General features: G+C 37.8%; 2 protein-coding genes across 2 annotated transcripts in view; one reads left to right on the top strand and one right to left on the bottom strand.

The window, feature by feature from the left end:
- The window catches only part of KCND2 (potassium voltage-gated channel subfamily D member 2), a gene marked incomplete at its 5' end in the record, with an annotated part of 331,962 nt that extends 310,219 nt beyond the window's left edge, over positions 1 to 21,743 (top strand). The window contains 4 exons of the mRNA XM_081331014.1: positions 15,772 to 15,867; positions 17,939 to 18,031; positions 19,388 to 19,635; positions 21,542 to 21,743. Of these exons, the coding sequence (XP_081187140.1) occupies positions 15,772 to 15,867; positions 17,939 to 18,031; positions 19,388 to 19,635; positions 21,542 to 21,719 (615 nt within the window). The 3' untranslated portion in view covers positions 21,720 to 21,743. The remainder of the gene's footprint in view (positions 1 to 15,771; positions 15,868 to 17,938; positions 18,032 to 19,387; positions 19,636 to 21,541) is intronic.
- TSPAN12 (tetraspanin 12) overlaps positions 17,023 to 24,812 on the bottom strand; it is an 87,025-nt gene continuing 79,235 nt past the window's right edge. Inside the window, exon 10 of the mRNA XM_081331016.1 lies at positions 17,023 to 18,063. Within this exon, the coding sequence (XP_081187142.1) occupies positions 18,010 to 18,063 (54 nt within the window). The 3' untranslated portion in view covers positions 17,023 to 18,009. The remainder of the gene's footprint in view (positions 18,064 to 24,812) is intronic.

Below are 24,812 nucleotides of genomic sequence, written 5' to 3'. Positions count from 1 at the left end.
CTTTCTTCTATTTCTTTGCACTGTTCATTTAAGAAGGCATTCTTATCTCTTCTAGCTATTCTCTGGAATTCTGCATTCAATTGGGAGTATCTTTCTTTTTCTCCCTTGCCTTTCTCTTCCCTCCTTTCCTCAGCTATTTGCAAAGCTTCCTCAGACAGCCATTTTGCTTTCTTGCATTTCTTTTTCTTTGGGATGGTTTTGGTTGCTACCTGTTGTACAATGTTGCAAACCTCTGTCCATAGTTCTTCAGGCACTCTGTCTATCAGATCTAATTCCTTAAATCTATTTGTCACCTCTACTGTATATTCAACAGGGATATGATTTGATTCATACCTGAGTGGCCTAGTGCTTTTCCCTACTTTCTTTAGTTTAAGCCTAAACTTTGCAATGAGAAGCTCATGGTCTGAGCCACAGTCAGCTCCTGGTCTTGTTTTTACTGACTGTATAGAGCTTCTCCATCTTTGGCTGCAGAGCATATAGTCAATCTGATTTCTGTGTGGACCGTCTGGTGATGTCCATGTGTAAAGCCGTCTCTTGGGTTGTTGGAAAAGAGTGTTTGCTATGACCATCGTATTCTCTTGACAAAATTCTATCAGCCTGTGCCCTGCTTCATTTTGTACTCCAAGGCCAAACTTGCCTGTTATTCCAGTTATCTTTTGGCTTCCTACTTTAGCATTCCAATCACCCATGATGATAAGGACATCGTTTTTTGGTGTTAGTTCTTTAAGGTGCTGTAGGGCTTCATAGAACCGGTCAATTTCATCCTCTTCAGCACCAGTGGTTGGGGCATACACTTTGGCTACTGTGATATTGAATGGTTTGCCTTGGATTCAAACTGAGATCATTCTGTCATTTTGGGGATTGTATCCCAGAATTGCTTTTCCTATTCTTTTATTTACTATGAAGGCTACTCCATTTCTTCTGAGGGATTCTTGCCCGCAGTAGTATACCTGATGGCATCTGAATTAAATTCACCCATTCCTGTCCATTTTAGTTCGCTGATTCCTAAGATGTCGATGTTCAGTCTTGTCATCTCTTGTCTGACCACATCCAGCTTTCCTTGATTCATGGATCTTACATTCCAGGTTCCTATGGAGAAAACATCTTTACAGCATCGGACTTTCCTTTCACCACCAGACATATCCACAGCTGAGCATCCTTTCGGCTTTGGCACAGTCGCTTCATTCTTTCTGGCGCTACTAGTACTAGCCCTCTGCTCTTCCCCAGTAGCATATTGGACGCCTTCTGACCTGAGGGGCTCATCTTCCAGTGTCATATCATTATGCCTTTTGGTACTGTCCATAGGGTTTTCATGGCAAAGATACTGGAGTGGGTTGCCATTTCCTTCTCCAGTGGATCACATTTTGTCAGAACTCTCTGCTATGACCTTTCTGTCTTGGGTGTCCCTGCACGGCATAAGTCATAGCTTCATTGAATTATGCAAGCCCCTTCGTCACGACAAGGCAGTAATCCATGAAGGGGAATTAGTGGATCTAGCAGGCTCCAAACCATAATCCTGATCCCCAAGTCCATTGACACAAGTGTTTGTTTAGACCCTTTCAAAAGAGAAGCAGTGTCGGAGCCAGCCTGTAGGTGCTGTGGCAGAAAATGCTTTTCCCTTGGGTCATCAGATGACAGTTCTTAATCAAAAGATCCCATAACATGCCCCTCCTGCCAGACCTGGGAGACTAGAAAGAGGCAGCCTTCCAAATAATACAGTCCTGTGCCATGTAAGGCTTTATATTACCAGCACTTTCAATGTAATTTGGAAGAAAACCCGCAACTGGTGCTCTTCACAGAAAAGAGTTACAATGTTTGCTGAACAAGGAGCACACAAAATTGCCTTCACCATTGCATTTTGTACCATATGAAGCTTCTGAGTGCTCTTCAAAGGCAACTCCATGTAGAGTGTGTTACAGGAATCCATTACAGGGCATGTGTGACTGAGAGCAAAAGCCTCCCAGTCCAGGAAAGTTATTTGGCACATAACACAAAACTGTGCAAAAGCTGTCCTGGCTACAACTGTAGCTGCTTTCCAAGCAGGAGTCACGGTTCCAGAAGGACCCCCAGATAATGCATAGCACTGTCTGGCATAGTGCCACCCATCAAGCTCCAAAGATGGTAAGTTCCCAGAACCCCAAAGCCCTAAAACCCCAAACCACTGAATCTTACTATGGTTGTTCTTTAACCAATCTGGAATATGAAAATATATTGCCTATTACAGTGGTTCTCAACCTGTGGTTTGTGGACACCAGGGAGGCTGCAATGTCATCACAGGGTACATGAATGCTTGAAGAAATGTTATAATTTAAATCTTAAGTCTGGGGGTCCATGGCCATGGTCCATGGCCACAAAAGATATTTAAAGGAGTACATGGTGAAGAAAAGGGTGAGAATTACTGGCCTATTGCATTCAATATTTCATAAGAAAAATGCAGTCTATGCATTTCCAAAAATATATCTCCATTAAGAAAGATATGAAGATATAATTTATGGTTATTCTAAGCAGCTATGTAAGAACAGTGCAGTCTCAAATACAGTGTAAAAAGAACAACTTTGTGATAGCAATAATTAAGCAAGGAGTTTGGTTGACATTTAATATAGAACAAAAGCTGAGTGCAGCATATGTTTAGATAGGTATTCTTTCAGGAACTCCAATTTCTCATCAAACCTTCTACATATATGAGGAAATAAGTACAAGATTTTTTTATTACATTAATCCTACACATGTCTGCTACAATGACAATATTTTTTCCTTGTCAATTTTAAGGCTATATCTGTATCTGTTATTATTCTGGTCTTATCTTCAGTCTTAGTTCAATTTTTTTACTGTGTTCCTTGACCTTCTTACTAACGTACTGTTATCAGCATATAATACAGAAAAACAGAGATGGAGGTGACATTAGAGGACTTCTAGTTTAACCCCCTACTCTAACAGGAGACGCTATATTATTCCAGACAAATGATTGTCCAATCTCTTCTTGAAAACCTCCAACAATGGAGCACCCATAACTTCTGAAGGCAAACCATTCCACTGATTAATTGTTGTCACTGTCAGAAAATTTCTCCTTAGTTCTAGATTGGATCTCTCCTTAATGGTTTTCAACCCATTACTTCTTGTCCTGCCCTCAGGTAATTTGAAGAATAGGTCAATCCCCTCTTCTCTGTGACAGCTTCTCAGATAATAGAAGACTGCTATCATGTCACCCCTAGTCCTTCTCTTTGTTAGGCTAGACATATCAGTTCCCACAATTGTTCATCCTATATTTTAACCTCCAGTCCCCTAATCATCTTTGTTGCTCTTCTCTGCACTCTTTCCAGAATTTCAACTTCTTTTTTGTATCATGGTGACCAAAACTAGATACAGACTCCAAGTATGATCTTACCAGTGCAGTATAAAGCAGCACTAACCCTTACATGTTTTTGATACTATTCCTTTGCTGATGCAGCCTATGACTCCATTGGCTTTTTGAGCAGCCACAGCACACTGCTGGCTCATACTTAAGTGGTTGTCCACTGTACTCCTAGATCCTTCTCACAGTGTCTGCTTTTGAGCCCTATATCATCTATTCTATACCTGTGCATTTGTTTTTTTCTTGTCTATGTGTGAAACCTTACTATTCCCACCAGTGAATTGCACAATTAATGATTCTGCAATTTCAAAGCCACACTCATCTTCTAGTCCAGTTTCTATCAATATATATTCAGCATATCAGTTCAATAAATAAAAGGAAAGTATAAAGCCCCATCTCCTTCCTTTGCTGACTTGGAGCCAGTTGTTCCATCTGGACAGTAGATTCCTGACCCCTGCATAGGTTTTACATGAGGAGAGAGAGATATTCATGGTTTTCCATTTTCCTAAATACATTTCACAGCATGATGTGAACAACACAACCAGAGGTTTTTCCATAATAATTAAAGCATATTGACTTCCTGTTGTTATTATTTGACTTTCTCAATTATCCAGTGTGCATCAGTATGTTCCTCAGATTTGTCTAAAGGTAGCTCGAACATCTAGAATTTTCCTGTGAAGCTCTAATCTGCATTAGGTAATTAATTTTACTGGGATGTGAAATTAGGGATATTGTGTGATGGGTAGCACACTAGTAAATCTCTCTCTCCCTCTCCTCTCCCTTTCCCTCTCTTTCTCATTGCTATGTAGACTGAGGTCTTCCAAACTTTTGACCATTGTACTTTTTTCCAGTTTTGCTGACATAGATAAGTTATAACCTTTATTGATTCTTTTTCTGCTGCTTGCCATGTTTCTGAAGATATTCAGTCAATCCCTGTATCCTTCCAATTGGCGTGATGATCTAGTCATCTTCTAGTACTAGAGATTCTTGTAAGTAAGGAATATCTTCTAGAGTATTGTGGAAGGAAAGACTCAAGTTGCTGATCTGAGTTTTCCATTCTTATGAATTGTCTTTCTTCCTTAAGAAAACAAAGAAAACAAACAAAAGAGAAATGCTGAAGGCATTTCAAATGCTGGGGATATGGATATTTATGGAAGAGAGAAAGATTGTGTTGGAGACTGGAGAGAAAGCCAGTCATGCATGAAGGAAATGAGACCAAAATCATTGGAGTAAGGAACAAACCTTTCTGAAATTCTTCATTAACTATCTATGTATGATCTTTACCTTACATGGAATTGATTTCTCTCCACTTCTTGACAATTTCCATTAGTTCTGATATCCAATTAGATTTCTTATATTTCTTGATCCTTGGCAGTCTCTTTTTACATTCATACTTAACAACTTCTTCAGTTTATTCATAGTTTTTTTCTAATTTCCTATCAACAAGGTTTAGTATTCTGATGTGCTCCTTCAAAGTTATGAGTTTATGCTCAAGATCATAACATGGAAAGTGGTTGGCTTTGTTCTTCCATTTTACTTTCAACTGGAATTTTCCCATAAGCAGTTTTTTGATCTGCTCCAAAGTCAGCCATGTACTTGCTGTAATAAGTGAGCTCTTTATTATTTATTATTTTATTTATTTATTATTTTAATTCCATTTATATCCCGCCCTTCTCCGAAGACTCAGGGCGGCTTACAAGCTTAGCAGTAGCCTTCATTCTATGTATATGCCTGCTTGTTAGGGCTTTCACACACCCCCCAAGCGGCATTATTACAAAGTCAGCTTATTGCCCCCAACAATCTGGGTCCTCATTTTACCTACCTCTGAAGGATGGAAGGCTGAGTCAACCTTGAGCCTGGTGGGATGCGAACCTGCACTAATTGCAGGCAGCTGGTGTTACTTAAGGAGGCATTAGCCCGCTGCTCCACCAAGGCTCTTTCACCTCCTTGTGCCAGTAATATAGTCAGTTTGATTTCTGGGTACTCCATTTGAAGATATATACATTGCTTTAAAAATTGTGTTAACAATGAAGAATGTATAGAAATTGATCAGTCATTCTCCTGCTTCATTTTGGTTTCCTAGTGCATATTTTCCTCATTAATATTTCCAGTATTGGCATTCCAGTCTCCAGCCACAAGTAGCACACCTTGCTTGCATGTTTGGAAATTGTGCATAAAACACCTCTTTTTCTATAGAGTTGGCTGCACCATAATTTTGGACAATTGTCACATTTAAGTTGTCCATGAACTCTAATTAATATTTTGTCACTGATTGCACTTGTTCTTGTCATATCCTTCCTAATTATAAAAGTAACATCATTTCTTCCTGGTTTTTGATATTCTGAGTAATGAATAGTGTAATCTTCTGACTTAAAATATCCAATTACACTGTATAACAATTCACTGATACCTGACATATCAGTGTGTATTGATTCATTTCAATTTTCACTATGTTGAGTTTTCCCATGTTCATGCTTCTTACATTCCATGTTCCTATTGTAATTTTGTCTTTGCAGCTGTGCATTTTATTTTCCTGCATGACCACATCAGCAACCAGATGACCCGAAAGATTTAATCTGGCTATATCATAAACTCCATTAGTATTTTTAAAAAATCCTCAACTTTTTCTCAGTCATGTTTTGAATGCCATCAAATCTGAGAGACATATCATGTAGCACTTCATCTTATATTGCCTATCCATGTGGTTTTCTTTGTAAAATCAGAACAACTTTGTAAAATAGTCGATTCCCATGCAGTATGAAATATATCTTTGCCTTTGTCACTAAAGCAGTCATTTACATCCAGCATCTTCCTGTATCACTGATGCCAAATATAGATGCCTGCTGGTTTTAGCTGGGCAGCTAAGATGAATTTCATACTATAATGATGTACTCTCCCAATGTTGATCTCAAAAAACTAACCACAGTCCAACTAATTAAAACTTACCAGGAAACCCCAAGGTAAACTGGACCAGAAAGACAAGAAAAACCCCAGGGGCAGCAATGGGATGAGTTCCATATTACAGTATGGACATAACCATGAAGAAGGAGTATGAGTTGGATCTGTCTCAAAAGAGACTTGATTTTTATTTTGGTTCCATTGCTGTGACTTTTCAAGAAGGATGTTCTGCTAGAAAAGGGAGGCTAGCACCTCCTCAGTTATATTCCATCTGTGATTTGTTTTTTATTTAGTTTTAGTTTTCCATGACTATACTGTATGTCATAGTTACTGTAGGTCAATCTTGAAAATTGAAATCTTTTCTCAGTTTTTATATTCCAAATGTCATGAACTAAAATATTGTATTAATCACAATTATATTGAGCGTGTCTGTATTATCTGGATCTCCCGATGGATGGGATGTGAGCATCAATTTATGGACTTTCATGATAGTTTCAAGTTTAGAGATACAAGCTTGCAGAGATTACTGTGAGACTGTTTGGGTTAAAACAGGGCTTTGATCACATTTGAGATATACTGGCCAAGAAGAATCAAACACACACACACACACACACACACACACACACACACACACACACACACACACAGTATGTACATAACACACCTATCATTCACACATAAACACACACACACTATGATTCCCTTTAATTCTTTGTCGGCAAAATCTAAATTTAACACAGAAATAGTTTGTCACAGTAGCGCCTGCCTGTAAAAGCTCCTAGATTGGGGCTGAAAGGCGAAAGCAATAGTAGATTGCTCCATCCCATATTTGGATAGACCAGGTGCTCTGTTAGACCTGTTTCACCGGAAAACAATGTGTGTGTGTGTGTGTGTGTGTGTGTGTGTGTATGTGTGTGTGTAAGAGTAAAATGAATGAAGAAAATATAAATAGGTTTTATATTTGTGAAAATAAGAGAAAGAAGAGTGTAATATACCTAAGGAAAGTTCAGGGCTTTTCAACCAGTGGTACATTGGCACCTGGCAGGTGGTACACGACCATCCTAGAAAAGTGGTAGCAGGAGAGGGGAATGAGCTGAACTGGTGGCAGCACTGCACAAGCCTGAGCAAGAGATGGCTGGAGCTGCAGGGCTGTCAGAGCTCAGTGGAAGCACCAGGATCAGCACCAGGCTCCAGCTGGAGCCCGGCGCTGATCCTGGCACCTCTGCTGAGCCCAGAAGAGGCGCCGATCAGCTGGAATGTTGCAGCATCTCCAGGGTCTTGTGATTTACATTCAGATGCTTGGCAACTGATTCATATTTACGATGGTCACAGTGTCCCAGGGTCATGTGAAGTGACCAAAACCTGGTGCAACCACCCAGCAGATGGGGGGGGGGGATAAAAACCAAACACACACACACACACACACTACCAATCCTCAACAGAAATGCTCACAATGAAAACCTTGGACAGGAGGAAGAGCGCAGCCAGGTGGGCAGGCAGGTGTCTTGCTCGGCTGTGGCTTGGGGGGCACTTTTTTCAGTACCATTGTAACGTTGAACAGTCACTAAGTGAACTGTTATAAGTCGAGGACTACCTGTACTTCATCATTTTTTTCCTTTTTTTGTCATCAAGTTTTTGATACCTTGCTAGGTGACTGGTGGTACTCGGATGTTGCCATATCCTAAAAGTGGTACAATGGGTGAAAAGGTTGAAAAGCCCTGGTCTAAACTTGTTGTGGGGAGTTGTCAAAGTATAAGTGAATGAAATTGTAGATCAGAAAACATAAATTAGGAGGTGAGCTATTCCATAGAGCACATAAGCTTGTAAGCCGCCCTGAGTCTTCGGAGAAGGGCAGGATATAAATGGAATTAAAATTTAAAAAAAAATAATTTTCTCATCTATATCTACTTTTTCTTTTTTATTTATTTGGATTTTTATTTCTTTGTTTCTGCCCTTTGCATAACATTATCTGAAAAAGGAACATGTGATGGGTACATAGATATGTGCATGCATCTGCATGAAGATTAATGTTATTATGGTGTGATAAGTTATTGGATACATCATCCCTGTTTTCAAATTGTGTTTTCCATTAGACAGAAGAGAGGAGAGATCATCCAGGACCCTACTTTCCAACTCTGTTTTGCAATTGTTATTATAGAGTAAGGAAGATGAGCTTGATGGAGATATACAGAAACCATTGCCTAGGCAGAAGGCAAAATATTTTTTAAGTTCAGAATGTCCTGATAACAAGAAGAGGCTCAGACAGAAACCTCCTTAATTCACTGAAGTATAAGAAAGAGGAACAGATGTAATACAATCAGGCTTGCAAGATTGTGTTGTTATAGACAATCTCAATTAATAATACTCTTTCTAGTGGTTCTGGAAAATTCTGTGCCTTTTGAGTGAATGAGGGATAGATATATAGAGATATAATGTATATCGACGACTGGTAAGATCCGTCAGTATCCTTACGAAAATTGCATTTGCATATGTTCTGATATAGAAGTCTAAACTGTTTCAGAAGTAATGCTCGAGCTTCCTCTGTGCTACAAGTGGAAATTAGAACTCATAACATTGATTGAAAAGAACCTAGGCAATCTAACTTGATTTATTTACAATAAGACTGATATTTTTTACAATATTTTTACAATGGCTTGCTTAACTGACACCAGTAATTATTTTGGTCTTTTCTGTATACGGTTTAGTTTATTTTGTATTGTTGCTTTATATTTGAGGCGTTATAATATTGCCTTCTATTAAATACTGATTATAGATCATACATTACAAAAATAATTATCACCTTGTGATATTAATTTGCTTTTGCTCTTTCATCCCTTGCTTGTTCATATTCCTCTGGTTCTGGCATTTTTGATATGATCTAAGGTTCACAAAGGTACACAATCTCAGGCCTTTCATCCAAAGACAATAAGATTAGCCACTTTCATACAGGGTCAGCATTATTCTGATTAAGGGAGACCATCATGGCGAAGAGAAACGGTTTGTCCAGTAGCACTTCCATCCCATGTTCTACATGTGCCTGAACCTACATACACACACACACACAAACACACACACACACACACAGAGAGAGAGAGAGAGAGAGAGAGAGAGAGAGAGAGAGAGAGAGAGAGAGAGAGAGAATGAAGTTCTTTTCATTCTCAGATGATATACCAAACTATTCATTCTCCAGCTAGCAACTCTTGGGGACTAAACATATTAAATCACCCCAGTAAATTCTGTCAAAAGCAGCTGAATATGAACAGTAACTGATAAGGCCAATTTGGCAGTCAGTGCTATGATTAGTTGGGTTGTGGCAGGACAAAAAAAAACACGACAGGAGGAATAATTTCAGCAGCAACTAAGTGATATTTACTGAGCATAAATTTGCTTAAAACAAATTGCCCACAGATTGCACCCACCACTAATATTACATTGCAAAAAATTCATATTGAGCAGGACTCTCTACTATAAAGCACTAGAGGGTCTAGGAAAATACATGGTTTTCTGTCTGGCTGATTTTATATACACACTTTTGAATGCAGAAGCAGGCAATCTGCAGCATATGGATGGCACATGGTTGCTAAATCCTGTTTTATATCCCCAGGGCCCCCAAATCACATTTCTGCATTTTACAAGCAAACCACCAAATCAGAAAGGTGCAATTTGCTATCATTTCTCAGGAGGGAAAGGTGTGTAAGCTTTCAGAATTGTTTTACATACATGTAATGCTTTACGAACAAAAGAAAGGAAAAGATCTTCCCAGACTTAATCATATTCTATTGCATGATGTCATTGGTCATTGACCCTGTAGTTCAGGGGTGTCAAACCTGTAACGTTACATGATGTGTTGCAACAAGTTAAATAATAGTAATAATGCAACCTCATCTAAAATTGATCACTGGACAACTGTTCTAGATAATTTTCCTTCAGTTTCTACCTCTCCCTTTGTAGAAAAGGTTGGTGAAAAGGTTGTAAATGCCCTGGAAGAAAGTAGGTTACCTGTTAGTTCCAGACAAAGTACTAAGACAGCACAGGTTACACTTGTTGATAATCTATAAAGGAATTAAGTTAAGAATGTATAACCATCTTTGCCCTTATAGATATATTAGCAGTTTTCAATTCCATCAATCACAGCATCCTTCTGGACCAGTTATGGGGAGCAGAAGTGAGAGGGATAGTAGGTGACACAATATTACTGTGCTTCTCTTGTCCTGATTGACTGATTCCAATTGGTTTGGGCAGGGGGAACAGACTGAGGCAAAACTACCTGATTTGGAGAAGACATAGCTCCTATATAACAGGATCTGGGCCAGGGGTGTCAAACTGCTGGCCCATGGGCTGGTTTCATCATACCAAAGGCGTGCCCGCCCCATTGCCAACAATGCAAAAAGAGTCGCAATAGGTTACATGTAATGTGACGTGGCGAGTTTGACACCCATGCTGTGGGCTATTTGAGGGACTGTCTATATTCTGTAGTGGCAGACTGCCCTGTGCATTCTGACAAAGTTGGCTGGCTTTGGGCCCAATCAATCGATTAAACAATGCCATCTAGCAATGTAGCAGGTTGCAAGAAGCAGGTCTTCTCCATTCCAGCAGCCAGCCCTGGAACAGGCTGCTCAAATTTTTAACAGCTGTATCTTTTTCCCCCAGGCCTTGGATTGGTGTATTTGGTAGAGTCCTTTTGAGTGGGGACTGATGTGGTTGGAAATTATATTGTCCCGCTGATTATGATTGCTTTTATATAATATTCTTTATTTCTAATTTGCAAAACTACTCAGAGTTGCCCAGAGTTGTTTTGCAGTTAGGCAATCTAGGAATTCAATAAATAAATAGAAATTCAATAAAACATCCAGCTGCCAGAAACTTGGCAAAAATTCCAAGCATGTTGTGTTGTCTGGTAAGACCTGTCTTATTATTAATGCCTCCAATTCACAATGGTTTATATCCAGAGCTTATTATGAAATATGAGATACTTTTGAATGTTTTGCAATAGCAGTATGCAGTGGGTATGTATGTATTCACACTGAAAGACAGAGAATGAATGAATACATTACTGGACAGGCAAGTAATACCTCCAATGCAAAATGTCTTGCCACACCTTATATTGGGTTCTGTGAAAAGTTTTTATAGATTCATAGGCGTGGAGATCATTAAACTCTAGGTGCAGCTATTGCATTCATGATAATCATCCAACCTTTGCTTAAATAAGTGAATTAGTTAAGGTTTTCAGAACTGTATAGACTTCCATGTCCCAATTGGTTAAGAATTGAAAAACTTACAAAGTTTAATTTGTGTTTAGCCAGTTTCTCTGCAATTTGTCATCACTGGTTTTAGTCCTGATCTCTGGAGCAACATCCAAAAGGCCCGCTCCATCTTCAGTTTGACAGCCCTGAAGATAATTGAAAACTGCTATTACTCATCCACTCTTCAAACTTAGCAAACCAACACTTTTAATTCTTTCTCAAAGGACATACATTCCAGATCTCTCAATAAACTAGTTACTCTCCTCTGGATATATTCCCACTTTGTCCCCTCTTGAATTGCAACACCCAGAACTAGACATAATGCTGCCTGGAATTAATTAGAATTGAATTATTGCTTCATTTGATATAAACACGATTAGTAGGGTTAAACATTAGTTTCTGTAATGGCAGTGGAACTTTCTTTTCCTCTCCTTTTTCTTGCAGCCACTTATACATAATCTGATTTTGAGCTTTAGAAACACTACAGAACAGATTTTGTTTGTTAATTTATGATCAGATGTATAAAGCTGCCCAACTCAGTGATATGGCTCTGGGTGATATACAGTAATAAAAAGCAAACCATAAATAAAAAAGAACTACATAACATTAAAACTGACACAATATATCAAGATGAAAATAAAAGCTAATTTAAAAAGGTGACCAGCACCATAACAAACACAACCAAAATGGGCCCCATTCAATTGGCCCCAAATGCCTAGGGAAAAAGGTCAGGTCTTAACAGCTTCCCTAAAGGCAAGAGTTGGAGCCTGTCATATATCAGGGAGGGGGGAAGGCAGTGGGGAAATCATTCCAGGGAAGGCACACTTCCTAGGATCCATAATAGGACAAGATATAAAAGAGGGAATCTAAAGTGTGCTTTCTCTGTGGGAGCAAGTGAGGCAGGTAGGTGTTCTTGAGAAAAGACAGTTCCACAAGTAATTTGATCCTATGTGATACAGGACTTTAAAGCGGACTTTGAATCACACCAAAAATGTATTGGAAGCCAGTACAGCTTGCAGAGTAGAAGTATTACATGAACATAGCAAACTGCACACATAATACAGTATCTATGATAGCACTCTGGACCAACTGAAGCCTCTGGATGATTTTCAAGAGCATCCCAATGGACAGCATGTTTGTAGTACTCTCAGTTGAGAGAAATTGTACCTTTCACGCTATCAACAAACACCATTTTTATCAGCCAGGTTTTACCTCTGGTCTCTGTAAGTTATTTTTTTTCTAGCAGATGCCTCTCCCCAAAGCCTTTGAACATAATTTAAAACTCATTTAAAACATAATTTAAAACTAATTATAGCAGTATATAGAGTAACTGCCAATCAGCAGCAGCAACGGCAAGCAAGTTCAAGAGAGTAATACTTTTCTCTAAATAAACCATTGGTTTACTTGAGACTAGGTAGTTGTATTTTGGGTTTCAGGCTGAAACATTTTCAACTCTTTCAGGAGTTGCTGGAAATTAAGCTTAGACCTTTGACTACAGAACATGTCCTAAGCCACAATAGTTTCCAGTATTAGCATTTGGTCCACCTAAGTGTTAATTTAGTATGTGCTCATTAAGCTAATTTTCAAGGTTCAGTAGCCATTTTTCTGATATTTAGTTTAGAAAGGTTTAGGGGTATCTACCATTCCTCCTTGCCTAAAATTATATTCTGTGGATCCACTGAATTAGAGAATTAAGCTGGTGTGATTTGATTGATTCGATGGCACCCTTAACAAAGAAACTTTGACCATAGGAACCAGTTAAGCCATATAAAGCTATTCATTAAAGAGAATCTGGAAAAAATATTTCAATTAGACTCTTCATTTTACATCTTAAACTACCCTAGATCGAAATCTTGGAAATATACCTCTGTGCTTGACTTCAGGTATCAAAAGCATATGGCTTGAAATGGAGTACAAATTTAGAATAGCTGCATCCTTTGTAGGGATTTTGCTACAAGAATGACTAGCAGAAGTTAACAACTTTTCACATTTTAGGAGATTAGGACATGCTGTTCTATTGCTTGCCCTTGTTTTGATCCCAAGAAAATAACCCTTTCAAATGGAGCGTGTGATCTTCAGTGTTGAATCCTGCAGTTCAATTTACAGATCTTAGAAGCTGAAGCATTTTTTTTACTTCAAACTTTGTGCTGTCTTCTTTGTTTACCTTCTTGTTATTTTCCTTGCCATCTAAATTACTCTTGTTCACTTGCTGTGCCAGCAAGGGAAAGGGACAAACATCCAACCTCAAAATTACGTTCCCAACCCATCAGAAACACAAACTTTTGACTGTTTAGGAAGAGTGTAATGGTATATACAGCTGGTATCAGAATAAACATCGCCAGTTATTTTTTCTGACTTTCTGGTATTTTTTTCCCTGAAGTTATAAACTGCTGGATAGTTTGTAGTCTTGGTAACATGTCACACAAAGCACCTGAAATGAGGATTCAAAAGACTTGCCAGCATTCATTGCTTTGGGAATTCTCATTTGAAATTAATTTAACTTGTATTTTTATCTATAACTTCCATCAGGTCAGGGAATTGATATAGTGATACAAGAAGGAACACAGCAATACTACATCTCACTATTTCTTTTGGAGTGTCATGCAACACAGTCCTTAGTATAGTGGGGACCCAGGAGCTCCATATCCTAAAACATATCTCACTTAAGGGGCCACACTAAGGAAATCTTACAATAGACTCTCAGAATTCAGGGGTTAAGTAGCAAAGAACCCAGAATGATGCTTAGATCTGGTGATGCAATTCCATTAACTTGCCTGAATATATCCATTGATTTAGCTAGATATCTCCTTAGATCTTGGCTCCAAACATCATTCAGTCCTTCACTCTCACAGCTGCTCCAACACAAATGGCCCTTGGTTATTATGTTTCTGTGTTTTTTTTAATCAGTTTGAGAAGGAAGTTGCTTCAGACAACGTAACTGCTGGTAGACAAATTCAGAATGCAGTATCAATGAACTAGCCAAAGATGAATATGTGTGTAGAGAATCATTATAAGACTAAACCCAGGAAGAGGCCCAAAGAATGTATATCACTGTTTTCTGCACCACTTCATACTCATAACTGAAAGTAACTAAGCATCTTCTGAAGCATCCAGTACACTCTATAAGGAGATTTTCACTGTATCTTAGGAAAGAAAAAGTATATTATTTAAAACTTTATTCTACTGATGTATTAAGATAGAATTTCCTTGTCAAGGAAAGGAGGCAATCCAAGAGTGCCCCTTTTGTTTGAGAATATGCTTCCCAATCTTATGATTGGTTTTAAATACTTTTATTATAATTATGGTGTAAACTGAAATATAATATTCAAATATCCCTCATCTTTCTGACTACAAGAAAGGCCAAACTGGACATACAATAGATTAATTAGAGTTGTAACATTATTTGCTCCAGAAGAATTTTTTTTCATAAGGTTTCAGTACCTAAGACAATATGCAAAGCCACTTATTCAGTTGTGGCATTAGAGTCTTTTTTTTAAGAAAATAAAAGTAAAAAGAGAGAACTTGGGAATTTAATTTAGCATGACCTCCTTAGATTGCCATTTCTCAGTCCACAGGCTTTTTACTTCTTCATGATGTTCTCTGGCCTAATGAGAAGAGAGCATACTTTCCATGTATTAATTATAATTGTTGTTTCTGCTTCAAGATGGAAATTACTGGACTCCCTTGATAGTGGCAAATCAAATGAGACAATTAGAGAAGTCTTTGTTCAAATTCTTTAGTACCCTGGAGTATATCCAAAAAAGTAACTTAAACCATTCTATGGTACATACTGCTTTCAAAATTTCCACTCCCAGCAGTTGGATAAACAGAGAGCCATCAGTTTGGTTCTCACTGGGTTGTACAAATCAGACTTTTCTGAATCACCACGTATGACACTTCTCTGCAGTTGAACAGCTCCAAGTCCTTCTGGTCTTCTCCATTTTTCTGAAGGAGCTTTTTTTTTTTAAGTGGCAGTCTCAGAAACGGAGGGTTCCTTACCTCCAGGTACCAGCGGTGACACAATCACCTTGATGGTAGAAATGGGAAAACAATCTGTCTAATGTGAAAAGGTGTAAATGAACTCAAAGCCCATGCATTGTTCTTGTGGGCTGATGCCTGCTGAGAAATGAATGCTTTCTGATCCATTTGCATTGGAAATGTGAAACACTGCACCAGGAGAAAACTTTTCAATTAGCTGTATTACCTTTCTTTGAAAACAATATAAGGGCTATAAAAGCAAGTGACACTTCTTTCTCTTTCCTTCCCCCCCCCCACCAGAAAGCCCGGCTTGCAAGGATCCGTGCAACAAAGAGTGGGAGTGCAAATGCTTATATGCAGAGCAAAAGAAATGGCTTCCTCAGTAACCAGCTGCAGGTAATGAGCACCTGTGTTCTATATCCAGAAACACCATTTATTTAATAATAGCCCAGTGATCCTTTGTCTGTTTCATATTGGAAAATGTCAGGCTGCTTTCCAATATACCATGACAGTCACCCTCAGGCAGAAGAAGGAGTAATTGCTTGTAACTAGCAAAAGCTTTGCAAGCCCAGTTCAGGCAAGATGGACCAGTCTTGTTTCTGGGACCTGCAAAGTCAAATTAATATATGATGGAGAATGTGAATTTGTCATGTAGTTCCCATAAGATTGAAATTGTCCTCCAAGGGCTATTTCCCTTGCCACACATATATGTCTATATACAAAGACACACATACTTATACACACAAAATTCACATACCATTCTGGCCTCAACCATAAATCACTTTTGGTTTTAATTTCAAAGAGATTTCAAATTATGCCTAAATAACTTCTAAGCTCAATGTTCAGCTCAAACTCCCTTTCCCTCTTGATCCCCTCATAGATCTCCAGGCCTTTATTTCGTACTCTCTGAATGGCAGGGTTTTTTCCCCAGTATATCCATGGACCAGCAATTAATAAAGAGCACAGGTGGTCCTTGACTTACAATAATTCATTTAGCGACTCTTCAAAGTTAAAACAGTATTGAAAAAAGTCTTATGACTGGCCTTTGTCCTTTTGACCATCATAGCATCCATTTGGTCACATGATCAAAATTTGTGCACTTGGCAACTGGGAAATATTTATGATGGTTGCAGCATCCTGCAGTCATGTGATTGCTAATTGTGACCTATTCAGCCAGCTTCTGACAAGCAAAGTTAATCAGGTTCACTTAACAACATGATTCACTTAACATCTGCAGTGATTCACTTAACTGTGGCAAAAATGTTATAAAATTGGTTGTGACTCACTTAACAATTGCCTTGCTTAGAAACAGAAATTCTGGTCCCAGTTGTAATTGTAAATTGAGGACTTCCCATAGTAAGCATAGTATGGTAGAAATCCAAAAGTGTGAAAACTAGTTAACTAAACCATTTTCTTAGGCTGCCTAAGAAATATTAGAATTGTAGCTGACTGCAGAAATAGCAGCAGCAACACCAACAAAAATGAAGCCAAACACCAGTCCTTTATTAGCACAATTTTTAGAATGATTTCCTTTACTAAGTGTAGCTCTGTTGTTCCCTCACCTTCAGGAACTCATTTATTTAACAAGACTTTATTGCTCGGTCCTGAACTGATTTTTGTACACTTTCTAAGGTGCTATAATGGCAGCTAGTGATATGGGTTTTGTGTTGAATAATAGAAATGTCTTTTTCCCCTATAATGCTGAAATGCAGCATAGAAAACCTTTAAAGCAATGAAGTTCAAATGACAACAATCACAAGAACATCCAAATGGAAAGAGCCTAGAAGAGAAAAAAAGGAAAGGAAGAGAAGACTTGATTACTTCACACATTTAAACTGTGGCAGGGTATTTTCAATAGATAATTAGAATTAACATTTTACTGTCATCATTTGTTATTCATTGAAATACTATGAACTTCCCCAGGATTATTCTAGAGAGTTCTATTTAGCATAATCATGTCCAACTTTTCACTGAATGGCTGCTTTTTTTTTCTGGATCGCTCACACCAGTGCTTTCATCCTACCTTTATTGGCCCCATTGATATAAACTGATAAGTGTAATAATGTTTATTATTTTTTTCCTCAGAGGGTTCACTTACAAAAATGTTGAACCTCAACTCTCTTAATTCCCTGATGGCATGGAATTATGGAGGTTGATTCCCACAATTTGGAGGACATCAGATTGGGGAAAGTTCACTTGTCTAAAAACCACTAAAGATTGTTTTGAGGTGGTCAATGTCATGTTGCAACATTCAGTGAACAATGACTTGTTTGTCTTGACTTTTAAATCAAGTTAGTTAAAAGTGAATTCTGAATCAGATTTTTTTTAAAAAAAGAAAGTTTATGCTATTTAATATTTCTATGATAAGACAGTTATAGTGATTGGCTCTTTTTAAAGTCAAGAAATCAGCTTAAAGCCCATTCTTTCACAAATGAGAATAATGTAACATTCAATATATCAACAGCTATGTGGTGAAGAACAAGAGGCCTTTGTTAACAAATCTGGTTCTTCCTTTGAAATCCAGCACCACCATCTGCTTCACTGTCTGGAAAAAACCACGGTAAGATGATAAACTGACAGCTTCCTTGTGATCTGTAAGAATAAACAAAAATTATGTTGGTTGATCTTATTGCTTTAAAAACTGTTCCATGCTTTGGTCATGCTATGCTGATTTTTCCTTTTACGCATTGGCAGCCAAGACGAAACTGTAGTGATCCACACCTTTTGTAACTGAGCTTCACCAACAGTCAGTGTTTAGCAGTCAAAAGTATATGTTGCAGTTTGCTCCTTTTCATATGGTTCTGATATCAAGAAGAAATGCCAAAAGAAGGACAACAGATCCGAGGAGTGAACAGATCCAAGAAAAGATCAGTGTAGGCATTGTTGCAGTTGTGTTGATTATTGGGAATGTCACACCAGGAGTGGGAATCCTGAACTAATACCTCATGCTCTCTCTGCCAGTTCTGATGACAAATTGTTAGGTTGGATTCAACATCCTGTTCATCTAAAAGAAGGACTTGCAAAAAGTTTCCTTCAGTTGAAGGGAGAAAAACTTTGAAATCAATTGTATGATTCTAATATTTGTAATGCTGCTTTTAATTTTAAACAGCAGATCCTATGTGTAATGGGCTTCAGCTTTTATAATATTTTAAATGTTATGGTTTCCATTTGCTTTTTGAAATTAGGTCAAGTGGCTACCTCTGTTGAGATATCACTTGCTCTTTTGTAGAATCATGGGTTGATGGTGATCAGACTTTAATATATCTTCATGTGCTAAATTTCATCATTCTATAACTTCAAAAAATACATCTGATCTTTTGATTGCTTCCGTTTTACAAGGGAAAGACACAGGAAAAAGTATTTTCTTTTCAAATACTCTTTTTTACATCTTCCAATTTCTCCCTTTCATCTTTGAGATCAACATGATTAGCAGATACATTATTTTATTGTTTTAGTTATCTACAATATCTCAGGCAAGCTGTCATCAGGATCCAAAGTATGCAGCATCGAGTGATCTTCTAGAGGATTTAAATTGGTGTTATTGTAGGTAATATATTGGTATTAGTAATTTTTAATAGCAATTCCACATATCTCAGGCAATCTCTGAGACTCAGCTCATTTTAAAAGTAATTACCTTTATTGCTCTAAGTGTTAAGAAATTCAAACCCTAGGGTTTGCTTAAATTCAGTTAATAGATATGAGGGAGTTGTACTTTGGAAGGAAATTCCATTCATTAACCTGAAATGCCATGCACTTTTATTTAGAAGTATTTGGGTTCTGACTTGTTAAGAATGGCTTTGCAAGGACTAAATTAAAAAAAACATAGCCTATAACTACAATGAAATATGAGTATCTTGCATAAGTCACTGTTACAATGTCATTCATGTTACTTTTTCTCCCTATGTCTGTGGCCCAGAATCATGAGTTTGTGGATGAGCAAACCTATGAACAAAGCTGTATGGAGGTTTCTACAGTCAACCGGCAAACTAGCCATAGTCCTTCTCTCTCTTCTCAACAAGGAGTGACAAGCTCTTGCTGTTCCCGGCGACATAAAAAGACATTCCACATCCCAAATACCAATATAATCAGCAACCGTCCAAGTAGTGTCCAAGAACTCAGCACTATTCAGATCAGGTGCATGGAAAGAACACCTCTGTCAAACAGGTACCTCAGTTGTAAAAGTGCTCTTAGATAGGTATAATAATTGATAAAATATTCAAATTTTCTGGTTAGGATGCTGAGCTTGTCGACCAGATGGTCGGCAGTTTGGCGGGTCGAATCCCGAGTGCCGCGTAGCAGAGTGAGCGCCTGTTACTCGTCCCAGCTTCTGCCAACCTAGCAGTTCGAAAGCATGTAAAAATGCAAGTAAAAATAGGGACCACTATGGTGGGAAGGTAACAGTGTTCCGTGCGCCTTTGGCGTCTAGTCATGCCGGCCACATGACCACGGAGACGTCCTCGGACAAGCGCTGGCTCTTTGGCTTTGAAATGGAGATGAGCACCGGCCCCTATAGTTGGAAATGACTAGCACGCATGTGCGGGGGAACCTTTACCTTTATACATGATTGTTTATACTTGCTGTTTCAAATAATGGCTACTACAAAGAAAAGCATCATCCCTTGTGCTCATGTCATGACACAGGTCCCCCCACAAATAAAGGTACCGGTAAATCATATTTTTTAAAAAAATTAAAAAGGGGCTGAAAACATATTTAATCTAGGAATTTGGTGGATAACTTTTAAATTGCTGATGCCAAACTATCAAGCTATATCTAAAGCATTCTAGAAAAAGCCTTTTCATGCTTAAATTGTAGGATAGAAGTGAATGAATTTCTTTAATATCTATATTCATTACATGTTTCTTTTGTGTAAAATGTTGAGCAGTACTTTTTTCATTATATCTTCCAATTTATATTTTATAATAAATGAAATCTGATTATTTCATTATGGTAAATCACCATGAATTTCACTAGGATAAGATATTTTCAAAAAGATAGAAATGTATCATGTTCCTTAGGAGGCAATCACTCAGGACAGAGCAAATGCTGCACTGAGAAAATCTTATTTGGGAAAACATTCCTTGAATGTAGTGAAAATGAGAATCATTTCCACCTCCAAACATCAGTTTAGCTTGTGATTCCTATGACCCAACTAGTGGAATCTAGTATATAAATAATTATTTAAATATGCATCTCAATGTACTTATAGTCAGAGTTCCACTTACAACTGATAATTCACCATATGAACCTGTCATTTTGTTTGAGTGCATGTCCTCCTGAGTTTTATTTATTTTATTTATTTATTTTAATCCCATTTATATCCCGCCCTTCTCCGAAGACTCAGGGCGGCTTACAATCTAAGCACAAATCAATGTGCTTAGCAATAGCCTTCATTCTATGTATATGCCTGCTTATTAGGGCTTTCGCCCCCCCCCAAGCGGCATTAGAGTTTCAGTCTCTAAATATGATATCTACATCTCCTCAAAGCTATGTTGGCTTGTAAGCTGTTGTATAATTGAAGCTAATGTATGAGATCCTTAATTTCATTATGGATCAATATTATACATGAGTTGATTTTTTAAAAAGCTGTGAACCATTCCAAAACAATAGCCTTAACTCATTTAGCATTTCCAAATCTACTCACTTGACCTAGGTAAATGTAGATGTCAGAAAAAGACACTCATAAACACTAAGCATTCACATCCAGTTTGATCTAGCGGTTAAGGCACCAAGCTAGAAACCAGGAGACTGAGTTCTAGTCCCACCTTAGGCATGAAAAACCAACTGGGTGCCCTTGGGACAGCCACTTTCTCTCAGCTCAACTCAGGTTATAGGGTTGTTGTGAGAAAAATAAGAGGATGAAGTATTAGGTATGTTCGCTGCCTTGATTTATTTCTAAAAATAATAAAGGCAAGATCTAAATAAATAAACAAATAATGTAAAGTCTTCTGTATATGTGACCTGACCAACATGCATCCGGGATTATTTTCTGACATAGTAGAATTGTATAAAACCCTAAAGTAGATGGAATGTTTACATAATTTGTTTCTATTTATTTTTATCTCATCTCTAGTCGATCCAGTTTAAATGCCAAAATGGATGAGTATGTAAAACTAAACTGTGAGCAGCCTTATGTAACCACAGCAATAATTAGCATCCCAACACCGCCTGTGACTATCCCGGAAGGAGACAATAGAAAGAATTCTCCAGAGTATTCAGGAGGAAACATCGTTCGAGTATCTGCTTTATAAAACAGGTAGAATAAAGACCATTGAGTAGCTGTCAAGATTCAGAAGAAGGAGAGATGTATCTCTGGGTTAAACAGAACAGCCAGATAATGGAAGGATTCCAGAGATACAAAATATTCTAAGTTTTCAGTATTGAACTGCGTGTAGTGAACAACCAAATGGAATTTCTATATGAACTGGACCTTTTCTGGAATAAACTCTTCTGTGACTCTTTTCATTTACTGTATGAGCACAATGAAATTTCTCCCATTAAAGATTCTTCTTACCATGGGGATATAAAAAAATCTTTTTAATAAAATATCTAAAAAAAAAGACACATACCACCATTCAGACAGTTTATTTTCCAGCCAAATGCAAAATTAAGGATGGACCCAGTTTTGATAACGTATTCTCTTTTTTCCTATTGATAAACCATGAACTCATCAATCAGCTGACTTCAAAAGAGAGAGAAATGGCTCATCCAGTATGTATACGGATTGAAAGAAACAACTCATATGCATGTGAAAATTCTTTGGAGCTGTGATCTGAATTTACTTCTGTTGTTTACTTCAGACTAGGCATGATAACATTTTACTGTAAAAAGGGGGCATTTCTGTGCACTTAGAAAAACTGATTGTAAATGTTCCATGGTGTACAAATAACTTGCTGGAGAGGGGTGGGATGGGGAGAGAAAAATTTCATACTCAAAACACACATTAGTGAACTTGGTGTTCAGTTAGTTTAGTATTTATGATTGTTTTCCCTTAATTCCTCGGTACTGTTACAACTGCAATAATTCAATGTACATCTGTTGTATCAGGAATCAGTCTTTTATTTATATACCGTATTTTTCCGTCTATACGAATCCCCCTTGTATAAGATGCCCCCTTGCGGCTTCAGCCCAAGCTGCGCCGGTGAAAAACAGGTCATAGAAGGCGGCTTCAGTGGGACCAGCGGCATCCTTGGGGAAGCGCGATCCTCCAGCACCAGGCAGCATCTTGGGCCAGTGATATCCTCCTGCACCAGGCAGAACAGCAGCGGCATGTAAAGAACCCACAGAGGCATGCCCTGGGCTGCGGAGATTACCATTATTTTTTCATGTATAAGACACACCTGATTTTTGAACAGGGTGTTTGCAGGAAAAAATAGCATCTTATACACGGAAAAATACAGTAACTGCACAAAGTCAGCTATAAAATAAAAGCCCACATGGATAATCAATGCATTATGTAACATGAGAAAGTTTAATGTTTTAATCATTTAAGGCCAACAATAATTTTGTCAGCTTTTTTTGTTTTTCTATTATCCTACTATTCCTCAAAGCCAATCTTTGCTTTTTGTTATTTGTTTTGTTCTCCTTTGAATATAGTTTTCCTATGTTTTTTTAAAAAGCTTGATCTATAAGCACCATTCTATAGTGTTTGTTTTCTGAACTAATTAAGTCTTCCTAATGTGATGTTACAATGTAGCTGACATCTGATGTAAAACTAACATGGTATAGCAGTTAAGTCCTCTAAAACTGCTATATAATGATATTGGATAAACTAAGTGCTGGAAGTCATGCAGATAAGATTTGCTGAAGATTACATAAATCTGTTTGTCAAATCTGTTCTGAAGCACTGGATCAGATTAACAGAAGCATTTGCAGTGAAGTGGAATTTGAAAAAGTCAAGATGGCCACTGTGACCTTATCAGGGCCTGCCCCTTTTTACATGAGTTGCTATTGCAGAATTAGCCCCATCTTTACTTTTTTAAGTATATCCCTTCATGGATGCCCAATATTCTAAAAGGGATTAAGTTGAAATTAAAGCTTTAGATCAGAGCTACGAGTGTATTACCACAGGATCAATACACATATTTTATCATATAGGGTTTTTGTGTCATTTTTAGGATTTTTAAAGGATTTTTAAAAGTCTCTTTCAAAAACTCAGTTTCAAAAACCCAACTTTCTTCTACTATTTCTTTAGTTATTGTTATCCGTTTAGGAATGTGATAGTTTCCTATTATTTCGCCTTATTAAATAAAGCAGTTGATAAAATATAACCAAATCTGGAAAGACTTTCTAAAGAAATTAATATATGGGCCAATATGAAATTGTATTTAACCTGAGAAGTGTCTTTACCTGATATATGGAAGAATGTCTATAAATGTCTCCACTGATATAATACTAAAAATTATACAGGTAGTCCTCAACTTACAATCATTTATTTAAATGCCAAAGTTACGATGGTGCTGAAAAAAATTACTTACAACCAGTTGTCACACTTGCAACTATCACACAGTCCCTATGGTCATGTGATCAAAATTTGTGGACTTGGCAATCAGCATTTATTTAGATTGATTGATTTATATTTTTTATTTATTTTTCTCCCATATTATTTTTTATAAATAGGTGGAGAACCTATCCGATACTCTATCCTCCTCCTATTTTCCCCACAACAGCCTGTGAGGTGGGTTGGACTGAGACAGAGTGACTGGCCCAACTCACCCAGCTGTCATGAATTTACAGTGGTCATGTGATTCACCATTTATGATTTTCCCAGCTGGCTTGTGATAAGTAAAGTCAATGGGGGAAACCAGATTCACTTAAGAATCATATGATTCATTTAAAAACCACATTGATTTACTTAACAACTGGGGCAAAAATGGTCATAGCATTGAGCACAACTCACCAACCATCTCACTTAGCAATAGACGTTCTGGTCCCAATTGTGGTCATAGGCTGAGGACTACCTGTACATTGGATGTTGGTGATCAGTCTGTTCTTCTCTGTTTCTAAACAATCTAGTTTAAATTACCTACAATACTTGTATTATTATGTGACCAGTGATACAATCCAAAGCATCTCACTTCTACAGTGCACTGGAGCAGGCCTCAGGGCAAGATATTCATCCCATAACTATGAATGGATTTGCCTGGTATTCTTGCCTTAGTTTAGGGGTGATTTTCCCCTGGGAAATCAGGGGGTAGGTAAACAGGTGAAACTGCAACAGAATCTGCAGTGGCTTTCTCAGAGACCAGCCCAAACAAGAACTAATACAAATGGATGCAACATCTTATAGCAATAGCAATTAACCTCTCACTTTGAGCAGTATATCTTTCAGTTGGACTGTTTCA

This window comes from Vipera berus, assembly GCF_964194415.1.
Source record: "Vipera berus genome assembly, chromosome: 6".
NCBI classification, from domain to species: domain Eukaryota; kingdom Metazoa; phylum Chordata; class Lepidosauria; order Squamata; family Viperidae; genus Vipera; species Vipera berus.
Note: the sequence above shows the minus strand (reverse complement) of the source record. Positions and strands in the feature narration are given on the sequence as shown.